Below are 19,761 nucleotides of genomic sequence, written 5' to 3'. Positions count from 1 at the left end.
GCTCCACTAAATAACCTTCAAGTTCTTCTTTTAGCCGGGCTATGAAATCGTAAGAAATACGCAGCGGGCTTTTAAGATTAGAGCTCACCATGATGTCCCCAAGGACACTGTTGTCCAAAGATAAAATATCCTCTAGCTCCAGCTCTGTCAGGCCTGCCCGTGCCATCGTGATGTAGCCCAGTGCCCGAAAGACAAAGCGTGAGCCAAGCTTGTTTTCGATAGAGTAGAAAAGCTGCTCAATGCTTTCGTGCACTGTGGAACACAACGATTTGTCATCCACATCCTTGTGCGACCGCCAGTGAACTACCTCTCGGTAGATGAGATTGACAAACATGGGCAGTGTACATTTAGCCATTGCCTCATTCACATATATCTGTTGGCCAGAGGTCACCTTCCTTTTGACACTCAGAAGCTGCTGTTTAAGTGTCTGACTGCAAGCTTTGCGATCTCTTTGCATCAGTTCAACATAACCATCCTCATTATGTATCAGGCAACGTAGTTTCTGCAGTATCCCATGCTTGTTGGGCAGGGTGGACACTACAATTCGGACTGTACGTGGTAGGTGGACAGGCAGCCACCACAGCTTTCGGGCCTCGTCAACATCTGACAACTGCTCCAAGGCATCCAGAATGATGACAAGAGGTCGGTGGAATGATGACTCCCCGAGCAAATTCACCAGCAGTTCCCTCATCTCCTGGATCTTGTTTGGCAAGAAATGGATCAGGCACCGATAGTTGATGGCAATCTGCTCGCAGATACTTTGTAGCAGGGTGCGGAGGTCAGCAGAGAAGTCAGTGGAGCCGATGAATCTGACAATGACCACTGGGTCTGTTTCTGGTCCCATCTCTTTCTGTAGCCAAGAATAGGCCTAAACAAATGAAAATGAAACAGAAGCTCAGAAATACAGCATACATGTACAGTTCAGTGAATATTCTCCAGTATGTTAAGTCATATAATATTTACAATTACCTGTAGGATACAATTAGGAAAAGATCAAGATGTTATTTTGTGCAAAACTGATCATTTTGTAACCTGATTATATTAGCTTGGCCATTTGAAATTAGATATGATCTACATAAAAAACAGCTACTGTTTACATTATTATTTAATGTTTAACAGGATCCTATGTCCTGTTCTTATAAAAAAAAAAAATCCAGGAACTGCTGGTTAAAAATCCAGGAACTGCTGTGACCTATAAGTATGACTTTAGCAAACAAAACTCGAGTGACACTAGTCCATCCATTATTTAGTAGATCCACTGTACACTAACCTTAACAACTCAGATTGTGAGGAAGGAAAACCAAGATGAATGACTGTATAGCAAATAATCGAATGTGCTCAACAGCAATAGAGTCAGCACTGGATTTCTTGTGCCAAGGATTTTCTAAATCAGTCTGAATTGTTCCCTCATCCTTAGCACAATACCTCTTTCTTGGATGTGGTTAAAGGGTGCCCCCAGCTGTGATTCTGGGAAACATGAAATATTATTTATCTCTGTCTGGAGAGGCTGACAATTAATGATAATACGCTTTTCCAAAGCCCTCATTTTCAAGAGGACTGTGCATTTGTGTGATTAGCCAAGGGGTGTGTGTGTGTGTGCTCAGATTGCTGCTTGACTGCATCACTGTGCTCATATTGGCTGCATGATTCTTAGTACAGTACTGCACTGACATGGGAAGTGTAAAACGTGCTAGCTGTACCAAACATGAGATCATGCTAGGAGTAAGTAATTGATTATAAAAAGTGCATGCAATGTGTGGCCATGTAAAATGCATTTCATATATAAATATTTTAGAGTGTTTGTGTCTCTGTAGTGTGTATGTTACATAGAAGGACAGTAAGAGAGAGAGAACATCAGCAAGGACGAGGGAGTTAGTCAAGGTCCCCAGGCTCATCATCTGTGAACTAACATTAGAGGCTGAGGTCTATGACGGGTTGCCATGGGTGATGGGAAATGTCAACACTACCCTTCCTCCTTTGTTCCTCGCCCCCAAACTTATCAACACAGTCGACTCTGACCATCAACACATAACATACACATACACAACTGATCTCCATAAGCGCTAAATATTGGCTGAAGCTGACAGATAGGAATAATTATATCAAATTATTATTATCAATTAAATTATGTCAGCGATTTTTTTAAGCTTGTAAATGCAATGATCTGTATTTGGATTACTGTGAGATGCAAAAAAAATTCTTGACGGTTGGCAAACAGTAGCCCAAAATGCCTTAATGTTAATTTGAATCTCATGCCATGACATCAGATATTAAGTCAGAAGAAGCAAAGTACAGCTTTAGGCAAAATACAGGCATCCCGCAGCATTAATCTAACATGTGCCGGCATCCAGATGGCCTTAAAAAGCAGGTCAGTATGTTCACACTTGCTTTCTACCTCTACAACCCCCCCAGCCCCAACCCCGCACCACACACACATACATGCATACTATACATGCTTTTCACCTGTTTTGCCACTTCAGCAAGTAACAAGGTCTTTCCAGTGCAGGGTCCTCCATACACCACTAGGGGAGTTATTCGACCACCTTTAGAGGGGTACAGGTACTCCTGGATTATGTCCAAGGCTTCACTCTTGTACACATAAAAAGATGAAAATGTCTTGCACAGCGACAGGTGTTGTATGGTTTCGTCATAGAGTGTATCTGTCTCTGTGTCAAAGTTCTGTTGGACCGTGGCCTGGATGATATCCACCATGTCTTCATAAAACTGTTTACACAGACCTTCGACGTAGTGGCTCTCTACTTCCTGCGAGTAGCCAAGTTTCATGTCACAGTGAGTGACCGATGAGTAGACTCGAAGATTGGATGCTGCCACCACCATCGGAACGAACTCGTCTCTGACCTTCAGAAGACGCTCGTAGGCTTCTTGGTTTCTCATGACACGGTCATCGCTCACAACGATGTCCATGTAGCGTGCCATCTCAGGGAGTTTAGCGAAACGGTCAAAGTTGGATATCTTCCGGATGTAACATACACATTTCTTGAGGAAGGCAGGGGTCTGCTTGCCTAATGCGAAGTCCAGTTCATCCTCTAATGCTAAAAGACAGGAGAAAACAGAGAGAGCATAATAATTACCTAGTTCTGCATGACAGAATGTTTTAATTTCACTCATGGTTTTCATCTCTGCCACTATTTACTCCCAAAACACCTCCATGGCACTTTCAGAAAACACACTTAATTTGATGTCATGATGTGAGCACCTCCCCCACGTTTGCTAGTCTTTAGCAAATGATTAGATCCGTCTCAAAAACAGTGATATGATCTCTTAATCCAGCCTTGCCTGGTTTTATCAAAGACCTCCAAAGGCAGCATTCCAGTGATAGCCTGCCAACCTCATAAGCTTAGTATCGCATACTCGCAGCTTGTTTTGTAAACGAGAAGAGAGGGGGATGCTAAGTCGTCAAGTAAACGACTGCAAATTCCCCAGGAAAGAGTTCCTCAAACTCTGATATTAGTAATAAAAATAATAATTAAATAATTAAAAATGATTAAAATCATGGTAAGTGTGTGTAAAAGGCCTACTACAGCAATGTAGCACCTGTACATATAAGGGCAGTACTGATAAGTCAATATCATTATTTTATAAACACAAAGTGCTTCTAGAAAAAATCTGGTCACCATATGCAAATACTTTTGATTTAAATGTATATTAGTTCCATTCAAGTACATACAGTATTTATTCAAAATAAGTACTAAAGCAAAGTGCACCAATTGTATCACTTCTGGCATTCCATAACCTCTAAGTATTTTATAAAAATATCATTCTGTAGAATGTGGTGTATTTATAATGTTCTTCACTTTTGAATCGCCATAGTAAATGGAGCAGTCAATGTGAATCCACTCAGCAGAAGTTCATTCCCCTCATTTATGGAAAATAGTGTTGTTACAGTTCAGACAGACATTCTGTATTTTTCTCCAATGCTAAGCAGTGCACTTATTCAACAGTTAGTTGAAAGCTTCTGTCTAAAATATGTTATTATTTATACATTTATTGTAATAAATGTAATACATATTAGATCAAATTACCTCAAACTTGATATTTTATCATTACATGTGATGTCTAGTGTTACAAAATAAACTGATCAAGAGGAGACAGTGGAAATCTGATCTCAGACCAACATTACTGTCTTTTATGTTTGTTCTCAGAGAACACCATTTTTTTTATGGTGAAAACAGTGGGAGAGTTTTGCAAACCTGCAAGACCTACAAGATGCCACATTCATCAGACATCAGAGAGGGAACACAAGCAGTTCAGGGAAAGACTCACTGATGCTCTGAAGTCAGACAGAACACCTCAGTTTTAATGAAAGGAACCTCTGCGAGACTGCGACTAAGAACTAATTATTCTTCGCGTAAGAAAAAATGCCTCGCATAGGGGAGCCTCTGAATGTGGTTGTTTCATATCTACTGCATGTTGAGATGAAGACTTAACTGTATCAGTGATTGAATTATAAGTCCATGCTCCCAGGATGACATAAAAGAGTGAGCAGTAAATCTGCTCTTTCTCCAGTGCCGACCCACTGTCTCTAATGTGGGGTATGGTGATGAGACTTAACTGTATCACTGAATATTGGATTAACCTGGATGAATCAAGTTAGCCTGATTAGATCTCCTCTTATGCTGGCTAATGCAGGCGAATTTTAATTTAGTCACAATGACTTTCAAGAGCGGGATAAAAATAACATTTACATTCATTGTGAGCTTTGAATGCGACCTCTCCCTGAAACCACAAAGCTTTAAACTACGACTCTGTTGCATGATTCATCCTTTTTAATTATACATGTAATTCTACAGACAAACAACCTAAATGTTAAGCATCAAGCACAATTGAAGCTTTCAGAGCAAAATTGTGCCTTTTAAGACTCTCAGATTTACTTGATGTGGCTGGCTGGTGCGTGGAAATTGCTTGCTAGTACACAAATCACACACACACACACACACACACACACACACACACACACACACACACACACACACACACACACACACACGAGTTGGGTTTTCATGTTTTATGGGGACTTTCCAAAGATGTAATGATTTTTATACTGTACAAACTATACATTCTATCCACTAACCTTAAACAAAATTAAGTATCATTTTTAAGCTGTTTTCCTAGTGGGGACAAAAACAAGTTCACACAAGGTCAAACATTTCTGGCATTGCTGTCCTTGTTGGGATATTTAGTCCCCATTTCGTAGGGTTTCCCATGAGCTTTCTGTTCCTCTGTTGACAGTCTATGCAACGACCACTTTGACGCTTCAAAGTTCATTAAGAGATTGTTAATTTTATGAGGAGACACAATCACTTTATATGATGAAAGGATTGAATTTAGGCTTTTATTCACATATAAACATTCATCAGCGAACATAAACAGAAGCACAACCGAACCTGATTAACGAGTGAGAACAAGCCTCATTGGTTCCTGCGGAAGGCCAAACGTGCTGCGTAACGAGAATGAACCTCATTGGTTCTCGCAAGTTAAGCAAACATGCTTAAGTCTCCATTTACCACAACTGATGTGAGTTGATGAATGTTTATATGTGAATAAAAGCCTAAATTCAATCTGGTGATCATATAAAGTGATCGTGTCTCTTCAGAAAATTTGGACTAAACCGCTCAATTCATATGGATTCGTTTTATGATCTCTTTGTGAACATTTTGAAACGTCAAATGGTAGTTGCGTAGACTGTCAATGGGGGGACAGAAAGCTTTCAGATTTCATCAAAAACATCTTCATTCGTGTTCTAAAGATGAACGATCGGTGAGTGACTTAATGATTAACTCATTATAGTAACATTTGCCACCACCTACTAGCAGTTTTAGTTTCATATTTGCATTTTTTTTTAATTGCTAACAAGCATCGGTCAATACTGAAGCCACTTTTTCAAAACTCTTCATACAGTCTGCATTACCAAAATGAATTTCGGCCAAACAGTTAATCTCACCTCCAAAACTCACTCAGCCCAACAAAACACTTCATATATGTCTCAAAGTAAGCTCGTTCCACCAAAACACTGGCAATAATTCTCATTCAGAAAGTATAAAAGAAGATGAAAAGAACTAATGTCATTTGAAAGATGTAGTCGTTGAATGAATTTTGTGCCAAAGAAATGATAAATGATCCACACTTTAGCTCACATAGACGAGTGAAGAGCTCGAACACCGAAGCACCGGGGAACATGAAATTTGGTGGGCATGTAGCCCCACTAGACTTCTACGGAAAAATTTCGTTTGGTCCCCGGGGGCCACTCCCCCCCCGCGCTGGGCCCCCCCAAACCCCAAAAAATGCAGTTTTTCCTAAATAACTACCTGAACCGTGGCACAGAGGATGAAGACATTTTTATGGTATGTTGGTCTACTAGACTTTTACGGAAAAATTTCGTTTGGTCCCCGGGGGCCACTTCCCCCCCCCCCCGCGCTGGGGCCCCCGTAAATTTTTCGTCAACGATACCAGGGACACCGAAGCACCGGGGAACATGAAATTTGGTGGGCATGTAGCCCCACTAGACTTGTACGGAAAAATTTCGTTTGGTCCCCGGGGGCCACTCCCCCCCCGCGCTGGGCCCCACCAAAACCAAAAAAATGCAGATTTCCTAAATAACTACCTGAACCGTGGCACCGAGGATGAAGAAATTTTTATGGTATGTTGGTCTACTAGACTTTTACGGAAAAATTTTGTTTGGTCCCCGGGGGCCACTCCCCCCCCCGCGCTGGGGCCCCCGTAAATTTTTCGTCAACGATACCAGGGACACCGAAACACCGGGGAACATGAAATTTGGTGGGCATGTAGCCCCACTAGACTTCTACGGAAAAATTACGTTTGGTCCCCGGGGGCCACTCCCCCCCCCCCCCCCCGCGCTGGGCCCCCCCAAACCCAAAAAAATGCAGTTTTTCCTAAATAACTACCTGAACCGTGGCACCGAGGATGAAGAAATTTTTACGGTATGTTGCTCTTAAGGGCCCACATCAACCTAGCCCATAATCACTCATTTGTGATTTGCGCCCCTCCCATAAAAAATGAAAATGCAATATTATTCTGCTTTAATCGCCCCTATCTTCAGTGGAGATGTTCAGAACTGCACCATATTTCATGTGTATGATTAACTTGACATCCTCTGGGGGTATTCTCTGCTAAGTTTCGTAGAATTTCATCCATGGGGGGGTATAAAATAAATTCATTTATGTGCACATTTAGTGACTGTACACTCATCGGCCTGTAGATGGTGCTGTTGAGCGAAGGGTTGCTGGTTTAGGATGATACTGTCACACACACACATGCAGGAATACAAACAAACGCAAGCATGCACACACACTGACATCCACACGCACAGACACACACCCATACACACACATACAAATCCACATGCACAGACACACACACACAAACACACACGCGCACACATGTACGCACACATACATACACGCACAGACACACGCAGACACACACACACACACACACACACACACACACACACACACACACAGACACACACATACACAAACACACACACATACACACACACACACAGACAGACATGCACATACTACTACTTTTTTTAGGTATATACATAAACACGCAATACAGCCAAATTACTCCACGTCATTTATTTTTGTGGAAAGCCAGTGCAGGCCTGAGCGGCGGTCATATTTTGTACCGCGATGCGGTACATCTAGTTCAATTATGTAATAATGTGTGTGTGTGTGTGTGTGTGTGTGTGTGTGTGTGTGTGTGTGTGCGTGTGAAGAACTGATAAGATTGTAAATGTGTACCTTGAAATGCAATGTAAGTCGCTTTTGATAAAAGCGTCTGCCAAATGTCAATGTTATAAGCTACCTTATAATTACAATGTCAACTTGCTTATCCCTTTACCTGCACTCTTTTAATTCTATCCATCTATTCCATCAAGCTACAACAAACCATTTTCAATCATCATTTGCCGCCTGCCTTCTAAAATCTACTACTTAGTGATGCACTAAATACATTATGTGACTCGTTAATGCTGCGGCTAAACGAAGTCAGCAACGCACACTTGGATTTCACACACGTGTAAAAGAAAAGCTAACTTTTATGCACAGGCTATGTTTGATGCTTTTTCTCTATGTCTAAATGTTCACTCCTCGCGTGCCTAACTTACATTTTACAATGCAGAGACTGGAACTATAGATATGCTAGTTATAAATACAGTAATCATTACTTTATTTAGGGAGAATAAGTTGGTTGTGATTTCCAAGCTCATTGATGTTAGCGATCTTCCTTGTATAGTGCCCTCTGGTGGACAAACTATGCAGCGCCAACACTCATAACATGGTTGAAGGGTGTTTCGTCCGCTTTTATTTTATTTTTTAAATATTCATTTATCGGCCATTATAAATGCCGATACCGATAGTTTGGAAAATGCCTAATATCAGCCGATAATATCGGCCCGCCGATATATCGGTCGGGCTCTAATTCAGAGCAACGTATCGTAACACTCTCATTACTAATGAAGTGACATTGACATATCTCAGGTAGCTAACTGTTTTTCAGAGTGCCGTTAGCAAAACAGTAAATGTCGGAAGAGCTACGAAAATGGCCTGTTCCAAATTGTCAGTGTTTACAGTGACCGTAAAGATGATAAACAAGTATGCATTTGTTCTTAACAACAGAAGCACAAAATCAGCAAGAGGGTAATGATTTTTAAAGGGGTCCTATTATGCCATTTTACAAAGTCTTGATTTTGTTTTGGGTTATACTAGAATATGTTTTCATGCTTGATTGTTCGAAAAACGCATTATTTTTCACATACTTTACATTATTACAGCACCTCTCTCCCCAGTCTGGCTTGAACACGCCGATTTTGATGAAGCCCCTCCTTCAGAAATATAAAATGGGCTGTGATTGGTTAGCTGGCCTAATGTGTTGTGATTGGCAGCACTTAGCCAAAATGTCCCGGGAAATGTCCCGCCCCTCCATTACTGCAAGTTCCACTCTAGTGTAAATATGAATAAGCATGGCGTCAATTTCAAACCAATTCGAGCCCGATTCAAACCCTGACGATGTTAACGAACAAGAAGATCATGCAGAACAGATTTCATGCACGGACTTTGCAAGCACTAATTTCACAGGAGGTTTCAGAGTGGTAATTTTTGCAATTTTTTTATACATTATAGATGATGTATCCACCATTTAATCATGATACAGTATTTGTCGGAAAATTAAGGTAAAACAAACAGTAATCGATCACAAAATCCTGCTTAATTTTCCTAAGGAGTGGTGAACCAAATTACAAAAGCGAGAGCTAACAAAAGCAACAGAAAACAAGCTGTTCTCCTTAAAATGTGAACCACACATATAAACGTTGTAGTTATGATATTTAGGAACAGTGTTTAAAATAAATTTTAACCACTTTAAGGTAATCAGGAAGGACCTTAGGAAGGTCAGACTAATGAGTTTTGGAAAAGGGGTCGAGAAAAGTATGTCTCTTCGACGTAGCGACAACACTGTCTTCTCTAATGCAGCTTAACCAGGCCTTGTCCCCTTTTTGCATATTCTGTAGGCACAGATTATTTAAATGAGTACCATTGTGACTTCATAAGATCCGGAAAAATCGCGTTGTTGTCCAAACGAGCCGTTTGTTTTTGTTCTTGAAGAGGGGATTCTGTTAAATAAAATATCCCCCTCTGGAGTGGACTTTGATCTTTGTAACCTTGCAGATCTTTTTTATGCTCAGACAGCAACATTACACACTAACTAAAGTTGAAAAAGTGGAAAATCATAATAGGACGCCTTTAAGAGTGGGTACATTAAACGCCACAATGAATCAAAACCCATTTTGAGCAAAAATGTATATAAAAAAAGATCAAGTTGTATTATAGCCAGTATGAGTCTGTGGACCTTCAGCTCAGTGAAAAATAAGTGATTTAAATTTGAGTACCCCTGTTACACAGTACTCAACATTTGAAGTGGATCAAAAAAAGTTAATCAAAGTTGTCCTAAGACAAAAACGGGTATTGTTCAAAATTCATGTATAACTTTGATGAAAGGTTTTGACAGCTTCAAATGTTGACTACTGTATATCTATATACTGTCAATGTCCACACTTATAGAAGATTCAGTGTACTGCAAAACACATTCCAAACCAACTAAGGCATTTAAAGCCATGAACAATAGCACTAAACATTTATTAGCTGTGAGCTCAATTATAACTGTAACAATAACTAGAGTTTACCTGAGCAGAGGAATTTCTTGGCCTGATCGCTCGTCATGGTCCCCTTCTCCTGCAGCTGTAAAACAGAAGTTCTTAAGATCCTCTTGATTTCCTCTGAGACTGCCCTCCATGCCTTGTCATTCTTTGATTTTGATATGGTGCTTGACTCCATCTGTGGGGTAAAAGCACATACGGAGTCATCGAATTATTTAAGGTTCCATTGTTTGGATATTGTCCTTTTGAACCAATAAAAAAGAATACCCATCAACATATCCTGTACCAGTTATATTAATCAACACTTTCTCATTCCACTAAAAAGCAATAACAAATGCATTAGTGCTGTTTTTAATTTTTTCTTTAACTGTAATGCTAGAATAGCTAGCACAAACCATTTTGTGCTTCATACATCGCTACACTATTGGCGATATACAATGGATCTTTATTGACTGCAAATTTTCACAGAAATCACCGCACATAATCACTAATATATTTGCACTGTTCTATACCAAGTCAAATCAGTTAAACAGAATGTGCCAAGAACATGACTGTAAATTTAAGTTATTTTTCTATTTTTAATTAATGATTTATTTATTGGCTATTTATATGCTTGTTATAATCGACAGCCAAATAGAGGGAGAGAGAAGGGGCAGCGGCATCAGGATACGACACAGGCCTGAAATCAAACCTGAAACTGCTGTGCCACAGCTCCTACATTATTTTAGTTTTGTACTTTATGAATAGGCTAAATTTACTAAAACATGACTCGTCTAATTGAATTCTGGCTTCTGGTATAAGTCATTTCCAGCTATTTTAGCAGCACAAAACCATGTCGGCATGGTGCTTAATACTGCAAACTGGTATTTGTTGTCATATACCAGTTCATATTCATAAACACATTGGTTTGTAGCACAAATCATTTTACAGTTTAGTGCACATTGTTATTCGTATTTACCTATAGCAGCTAATGAATTTAAAGGGGTCATGACATGAGAAACCAAATTTGCCTTTTGGTATATAAGAGGCCTTTGTACCATTAAAAGTTCCTGCAAGTTTCATAGCTTAAAGGAGAACTCCGGTCAATTTTAACATTGAGCTAATTTTTTTGTACATTTGGAGTGCTGTCAATACAGAGAACAACGACAAAAATCGGTGTTGCCTACACCGAGTTATTCTATTTTTAAAATTTGCACCCTGTTGACTTCAATGGGGCAAGTACTAAACCTGCTTTTAGCCTCTTAACATCCTTGATGTGTCATTACAAGTGCACAGCCAATGTGAGTGATTCCTTCAGAGTGAACACGAGTGAATCTGACTGCAGTAGATGTGAAAGATATGTATAAAAATGATGTGAACTCGCGTGAAACGTACAATAGACGTCCTCCCCATTATAAACGAAGCATTTATTTAATCAAGCTCTAATTACAGCTTGTTGGGGATCCATGGTAAGAAGTGACGTCACGGTACGAAGTGACATACCAGTCGTTTGTATATGACCGCCTCTAGCGCAAGCCAACTACGCCTCATTTCACATCATCGCATCGTTGTCACGCCCACAGGTGTTCAGTCGACGTGCAGCGAGTGTCTGTTTACAAGAAGATTACGATGACACGCAGATGTGCTGTTCCTGGCTGTGGACAAACAAAATGTTTGAATTCGATCCAGACGTCAGGGAAAAATGGATGCAGTTTATTTTTTGCATATGTCCCAGTCACGGCAGTGTTAATTTAAGCGGGTGTTCTCTAAATCTAGTCTAAATGACTGTTTTAAGAACAAATCGCAGTATGATGCTGGCTTTGCCAGAAAACTTTTTCTTAAAGATCAGGCCGGGCCGACTATTCTGGGTCCCAAAGACGCCGCAAACTGTAAGTAATGTATTTCATCTTAAAACTACTTTCAGCCAATGACGTTAGCCAATCATAACAGTGGGCGTTAACACTGAACTTAAAAGGGGAAACACCCCCAAAACAGACTGTTTGAATCAGAGGATGAGAAACACGTTGGGAAAAGGTCATAGCCTAATTCATTCATTTTTGTCCAAAAAACTATAGTAATACTATAATTGCACTTAAGGGAACATAATAAAACAAAAACAAAAACCATGTCATGACCCCTTTAAAGTCTTGCACATTCACAGGAAATAGTTTACTTTCATATTCTAATTCAGTATAGTATTACAAAAATATAAATATACAGAATTTTTGTTTAGAAATCAAAATTTTGAACGTTTCTAAAAGTTGAAATGTAATGTAGCAGGATGTCAAAAAGTGTTACCAAAAATACAAACTGCTCTGTCTGCTTGAACAGAGAAATTGAAAGCAAACACACTGTGTTATTGAAGTAATATTTTAGGAAGTGTTTGTCATGAACCCAGTCACCTACCAGAAAGACATGGGACAGAAACAGAGAGACAGAGAGAGAGAGAGAGAGAGACAGAGAGAGAGGTCTCTCAGTGGGTCAGTGGGTGTTTTTGCTGAGTGCAGGTAGATCCTCAGTCCCTGCTGTTTTTCTCATTTTAGTCCAACAGAGACCCTCAGCTTCACAGACGCTTTCTCAATTTGCAGCCACTCTGCGTTGCAACCTTATTTATACACACACTACATGATCTCCTCTCTCTCTCTCTCTCTCTCTCTCTCTCTCTCTCTCTCTCTCTCTCTCTCTCTCTCTCTCTCTCTCTCTCTCTCTCTCTCTCTCTCTCTCTAAGTAATAAGTAATTTAAAAAAATACATTCTTATAAGTGTGTGTAGTATGAATGTCGGATGTACTACATTCGCCATGCTGTAATTATCACGTCAACAACAGGCATCAGCTGCGTCACTTGACTTCATGCTTCAATCCTCTCCCATGGCCTCATGGGATATTCAAGTGTCCATCGTATGCACACTTCGAATCTCGATGGAAGTAGTAGGTCATCCAGGTACTTTTTGCCTACTCTTTTATAGTACTGTGAATTCGGACATACTTCTGTTGTCACATACTGTTTTCACCTACTATAGGGAAGTATAAGATTTCAGATTTAACCATTGTGTTCTGGTTCTGTTCTGTTCCTGTTTGTCTGTGTTACCTTTTCTTGTCTGTTTCCATGGTTCCAGCTAATTAGTTAACTCTGTGAATATATAGCCCTAATTTTTTGTTTATACCTGTTCGTTCTCACTTCAGTGTTAAGTTGCTGGACTGTATCTTCTTCTCCGGCGTTTATCCAGTGCTCCTGTGTTTCTGGTATTTTTGTTTATGTTGTTAAACTAGATCGCGGTACAAAATATGACCGCCGCTCAGGCCTGCACTGGCTTTCCACAAAAATAAATGACGTGGAGTAATTTGGCTGTATTGCGTGTTTATGTATATACCTAAAAAAAGTAGTAGTATGTGCATGTCTGTCTGTGTGTGTGTCTGTGTGTGTGTGTGTGTGTGTGTGTGTGTGTGTGTGTGTGTGTGTGTGTGTGTGTCTGTGTGTGTGTGTGTGTGTCTGTGCGTGTATGTATGTGTGCGTACATGTGTGCGCGTGTGTGTTTGTGTGTGTGTGTCTGTGCATGTGGATTTGTATGTGTGTGTATGGGTGTGTGTCTGTGCGTGTGGATGTCAGTGTGTGTGCATGCTTGCGTTTGTTTGTATTCAGGGTTCTAAATTAACTTTTTTGATCACCAGCCAATGTGGCTGGTAACTTTCTAAAGTTACCAGCCAATCAGAATATCCACTAGCCAATTTTTTTTTTTTTTTTTTTTTTTTTTTTTTTTTTGAGTAGGCTATACATGTGGCAATCCTGACAATACATGATGACATTATTGTGATCAAACACTAGCCATTCACGACCCGTCAGCCATTTGGCATTACATTTTCTTTTCTTAGTTTCTCTGTCATACCCTCCTCATCCCCTGCCTCGTTCCTCTTCTCGCCCCCAGAAGTCTGTCCAAACCACTGCCACATTTCGTTTAATATTAACCTACTTTACTAGCCAACTCCGTTTGTCTTATTTCTTGTGTTTTCTGTGTCCGTTCGTTTCCATGGTTTCTCGCAAACTTTAGGCTAAAGAAAACTCAGAAAAAAAGTTTCTGTAATTAACAGAAGAAAGACAATATAAGTTACACTGTAGTTTCCACAAGTGTAATGGCTGCCGACATTAACAGACGATTTTGCAAAAAAATAAATAAAATAAAAATAAAACCAAAAATGTTCCGTCCCGCCCCTCCGTGTTCGGCGATCAGGTTTCGTTCTCTCGCAGCTAGTAACTTCACGAGCGTGTCTTTTCCGCTCTGTGTGTGCGCCGTTCTCTTCCGTGTGTGTGTGTGTGTGTGTGTTGGCGCGCTGCGCTCTCTGCTCAATGTTCTGCTCTGTCGTTAACGGGCCAAATGCTCGAATCATGTACCGCTCGGCGATCACGCACTGGAAAAGCGTGAAATTTAGAGGTGGATAAACGCAATTTACACACTTAGGAGAAATGCTATTTCCGAATTTTGGGAGGTGCGTAAACGGCGTTTATGTGCGTTTAGCCTCCACTACATCCCTGCATGTAATGCCTCATGCATCACCGGCCAAACTGGCTAGTAAGTTTTTATTAACACCCGCCAAAATGAATTTTAACCCGCATTTGGCGGGTTGGCGGGTGTTAATTTAGAACCCTGTTTGTATTCCTGCATGTGTGTGTGTGACAGTATCATCCTAAACCAGCAACCCTTCGCTCAACAGCACCATCTACAGGCCGATGAGTGTACAGTCACTAAATGTGCACATAAATGAATTTATTTTATACCCCCCCATGGATGAAATTCTACGAAACTTAGCAGAGGATACCCCCAGAGGATGTCAAGTTAATCATACACATGAAATATGGTGCAGTTCTGAACATCTCCACTGAAGATAGGGGCGATTAAAGCAGAATAATATTGCATTTTCATTTTTTATGGGAGGGGCGCAAATCACAAATGAGTGATTATGGGCTAGGTTGATGTGGGCCCTTAAGAGCAACATACCATAAAAATTTCTTCATCCTCGATGCCACGGTTCAGGTAGTTATTTAGGAAAAACTGCATTTTTGGGGGTTTGGGGGGGCCCAGCGCGGGGGGGGGGAGTGGCCCCCGGGGACCAAACGAAATTTTTCCGTAGAAGTCTAGTGGGGCTACATGCCCACCAAATTTCATGTTCCCCGGTGCTTCGGTGTCCCTGGTATCGTTGACGAAAAATTTACGGGGGCCCCAGCGCAGGGGGGGAAGTGGCCCCACGGGGACCAAACGAAATTTTTCCGTAAAAGTCTAGTAGACCAACATACCATAAAAATTTCTTCATCCTCGGTGCCACGGTTCAGGTAGTTATTTAGGAAAAACTGCATTTTTTGGGGTTTGGGGGGCCCAGCGCAGGGGGGGGGGAGTGGCCCCCGAGGACCAAACGAATTTTTTCCGTACAAGTCTAGTGGGGCTACATGCCCACCAAATTTCATGTTCCCCGGTGTTTCGGTGTCCCTGGTATCGTTGACGAAAAATTCAGTAATGTGACGAAAAAAAAAAAAAAAAAAACTTTGACAATCCCTATATGACCGCTTTCGCTAGCTACGCTAGCGGCGGTCATAATAAAGGGACTGCTGAATTAGATCCTGCCTCTCAACTCTCCTTGCTGCAACCAACGTGACCGAAACAGAGTTTGTGTGTGTATAAGAAAGGAGGAGACGGGCCTTGGTAAGGTTTAGTGAAAGGCAAAATAAATGTATGAAGCTAATAAACTCTATAAGTGGTGAACAGTGTTCTCTCTTGGGCCTACCATTTCTACAGCTCTCCATATAAAACAAAAACAGCACCAGTCAGCCACTGACATTTACAGTGTACATTTACATTTACATTTAATAATTATAAATGTCTATAACCTATAATGTGACTATTATGCTTAGATCACATATAAGTCATACAGTTGTTATAACTATTGGATGGTTGACTGAAAGTGTTTCTTGTTTCCTATTAGTATGATTGTATGCTCATAATTCAGAAGATGGCTTGATTGAAATTTGTGTAAAATATATTGTATCCTTATTATAAGAAATCATAGCTAAACTTTACTCTCTGTACTCTCTGTTTAGAATGGGAAGGTAAGAGACCACAGATAAGGTGTAATTTATGATGCAAGGAGGAGAAACAGCCACCTCTCAACTAAAGACAGTGGCTATGTTTACATGCACACCTTTTGTTTCAATCGGACTGAATTCATTCCGATTGATCAATCCGAACGTAGTGTTTACATGAACACTGAATAAAGTGATCGGGTTGATGTGCACGTTTATATGTCAAAAGCTTCAAATCGGAATAGATTTTTTGACACCCAAGTTTTTTTACGCAAAATAACTATTCTCCTACATTGGTTCTTTATTTGTTTTAAACTTAATATCGGTCTTTGCTCATAATTTGGAGACAAATAATCCATTAGTAATCGTATTGACGGCTCAATTGAACTGAAAAGCCCTTCGTCACCTTAATCGATCTGATTGAGCTCGATCCGAAATAAATTTAGATCGGATTGATCATTCTAAAATTCTCCTTTCACTCAGCGTCTGTGAAGTAGAGCAGGACAACGTCCCACCAGTCCTTGTTCTTTCGGATTCTCATTCACAGACAACTGTTTTTTGACCTTGAACTTGACCTCCTCTAAACTTTTTCAACTGTAACGATAAGAAGAAATAATAGAATGATTTCTGAAGGGTCATGTGACTGAAGAGTGGAGTAATGGCTGTTGGAAATTCAGCTTTGCCATTACAGGAATAAATTAAATGTTAAAATATATTAGAATAGTTATTTGTCTGAAGTCCTAATTCTTCAAATATATTATATTTTATTTATACCTTCCTGCTCTTCCTACTTACAGAGTTCTGGTAGTTCTTCAGCATCTCAGCTTTCGGTTTCAAGTAGTAGGCAGGTGGGACCGAGTTCTCATCTCGACAGTACCACTCCTCCAAGATCCGTGTGTCTAGTCCCGACTCCACCGCCGCATCCAAGATCATCTCAAACTCGGCTGACTCCACCTCTCCTGGGACCCGAATGCTGCCGTACTTCTCTCCAATGAGCCCCTGGGAAAGAGAGGGAGAGAGGGGGAGAGGGGGAGAGGGGGGGGGGGTATTTACACCTCAATCAAAACATATCAAAGCAACGTGTAACAGCAGGAGTAAAAAAAGACTCACTGTGCACAGCCCTGGCTTTTTTTTTTTTTTTTCAGGAATAAGGCCGTTTTTAACTGTGGGTAAATCAAGAGTTCAAACTTATAATTTTGAAGAATTTCACCTCTTTTAACACTGGGTTTTGAATACCTTGAAGCTTTTGCAGTTGCATGCCAGTGCATGCTGCATTCTTATTTGCATATTATGAGGTCAATAACATTGACTGGACATTGTAAACTGGCATCATAAATATGCAAATAAGAATGGTAACCCAGGGTTTAAAAGTGAACAGTATGAAATCATGAAATCTGAATACCCAGGATTAATTAAGTATGAACAGTGTGAGACCAGGGTTAATCATTTCAAATGATTAGAGGGGAATGGCACTGCAAGCGAGACACCAGCCTTCCTGCACATTACCTGTTTGTACCCAACACACAGGAAGAAACCGGCTCCACTCAGAGATTGCAGAATCTCGCAAAGGTATTAGGTGTCGCCCAGTCTGCATCTCTGCAGATATCTGCCAAAGAGGCACCACGTACCAACGCCCAGGAGGAGGTAACGGATGGATGCTCACTACGAGGGGGCACGGCTCGCCTTGGGATTGGTACGCCAAGGCGATGGCATCCAGTGGGCCAACCTTGCTTGGAGACAGCCCTTCTTTTCTGTTGACCTCCAAAGCAGACAAACAGCTGTTCAGAGCTTCTGAAGCTCTGCGTGCACTCCACATAGACACGCAGGGCGCAAACTGGACACAGCAACGCCAGGGCTGGGTCTACCTCTTCCAGGGGCAGTGCTTGCAAGTTCACCACCTGGTCACGGAAGGGAGTGGTGGGAACTTTGGGCATGTGGCCGGGGTCTCAGGATGAAGTGAAAAGAAGCCGGCCTGAATAAAGGCACGATTCGCTGATTGAAAATGCCTGCAAGTCCCGCACAGTCTTGATGGAATTTAGCGGGGTCAGGAGCTAAGCTCAAATGCAAACTGAATCGCATAGCCGAGTCTGATTGTCCGCAAGAGGCAGTGAGACGGGCTGGGATGCGCTAGTCAGGTGACAACCGACGTACCTACAGAGGGGCAGGGATGGCTCCAAGGATCCTGTGAAGGGATGGCCAGAGGTGCGTGAGGAGGCAACGCGTCCTCGAATCTCGACCTCTTGGCTGGTGGGAAATGTAGGGGGTAGAGATGCGTGAATGGCCTATTATTTAATCTGCAACCGCATCACAAAACTCATCATCCGTCCGCCATCCATTCGCACAAACGTTTTTGACCAATTTTCAAAACCGCACCCGCCCGCCATCCGCTGATTGTATGTATACATATATTTTTCATTTGATTAGTTCAACCGCCCGCCACCCGCCCGAATTTAATTAAAATATTTTTTTTCGTCACGTCATCTGCCCGATCCGCGGTTTATCCGCGGAGTCCGCGGCTGTAACCACCAACCGCGCATCTCTAGTGGGGGGGGGGGGGGGTCAAGGGGGCTGGGAGTGAGGAAGCATAGCGTTACTCACTGCAAGACCGTACCCTGTATATCCCAGAGATTGAGGAAACTCAATTTTATTTATTTTTATCTATTATCTATTTTATTTAAAATGTGGGTACTGCTGGCCATAGACAGAAAGAAGAAACAACCCCTGTGAATCAGCAGAAGAGACTCCAGCCTTCAAGAGGAAGGAGAGTCGCGACCGTAGTGTCGACAGTGTTAGTCATTGCAGTGAGGGTATGAACCATCCACGAATGCCACCTCAGCATGCTCTCGCACCAGACATGTGAGACAGTGATCATGGCCGTCAGATGAAGACAGGAAACGACTGTATCCAGAAACACACGTACGGAAAGGCATCTTTAAAAAGACACTTGCTGACCATGCTTGCTCTTTTAGGGAAATCTGCTCTTCGCACTGAAGCGCCCAGGGGAATCTATGTACTGCTCTTTTAGAATGGCGAAATGCGCAGAATGCGACGTAAAACGATCTCCGTAGCACACTCATTGCTTGGTGACTGGAAGAGTGATCGCTGTGCAGCCACTCAGCTCCGCAGAAAAAATCTGAATGAGTGGATGCGTGCCGCCATCTTATATACCTGTATGTACGGGGGAGTGACTCGGCATTCAAATTCCACTCGCTAATTCCATTGGCCGTTTATTTTTCTGAAACTAAAACTAATGATTGGGGCTCCCAAGTGAGACCCCATTTGTCAGTCGACATAGCATTGTAGTGACTGAAAGATGGGGAACTATAAATATTAAAAACAACTTTGTGAAGGCGTTATTGATTTCATCTGATTGGTGTGAGTGCAAATATCATGTAATCACACACATCCTGAATATCAGAATAAAACCGTGCATGGTATCATCCCACTCAGACGTGTGCACTGTCACATTGAATGTGGAAAATGAGCAATGCATTATGACCAAGTCTTAACTCTAAAT

General features: G+C 41.4%; 1 protein-coding gene across 1 annotated transcript in view; it reads right to left on the bottom strand.

Moving 5' to 3' along the window:
• nwd2 (NACHT and WD repeat domain containing 2) overlaps positions 1-19,761 on the bottom strand; it is a gene marked incomplete at both ends in the record, with an annotated part of 78,057 nt that overhangs the window by 8,145 nt on the left and 50,151 nt on the right. Inside the window, 4 exons of the mRNA XM_081389481.1 lie at positions 8-868; positions 2,464-3,053; positions 10,226-10,376; positions 17,040-17,243. Coding sequence (XP_081245607.1) covers positions 8-868; positions 2,464-3,053; positions 10,226-10,376; positions 17,040-17,243 — 1,806 coding nt within the window. The remainder of the gene's footprint in view (positions 1-7; positions 869-2,463; positions 3,054-10,225; positions 10,377-17,039; positions 17,244-19,761) is intronic.

This window comes from Scardinius erythrophthalmus (genome assembly GCF_964197995.2).
Source record: "Scardinius erythrophthalmus genome assembly, chromosome: 2".
In the NCBI taxonomy this organism is placed as follows: domain Eukaryota; kingdom Metazoa; phylum Chordata; class Actinopteri; order Cypriniformes; family Leuciscidae; genus Scardinius; species Scardinius erythrophthalmus.
This window is presented reverse-complemented; position numbering and strand designations above follow the sequence as displayed.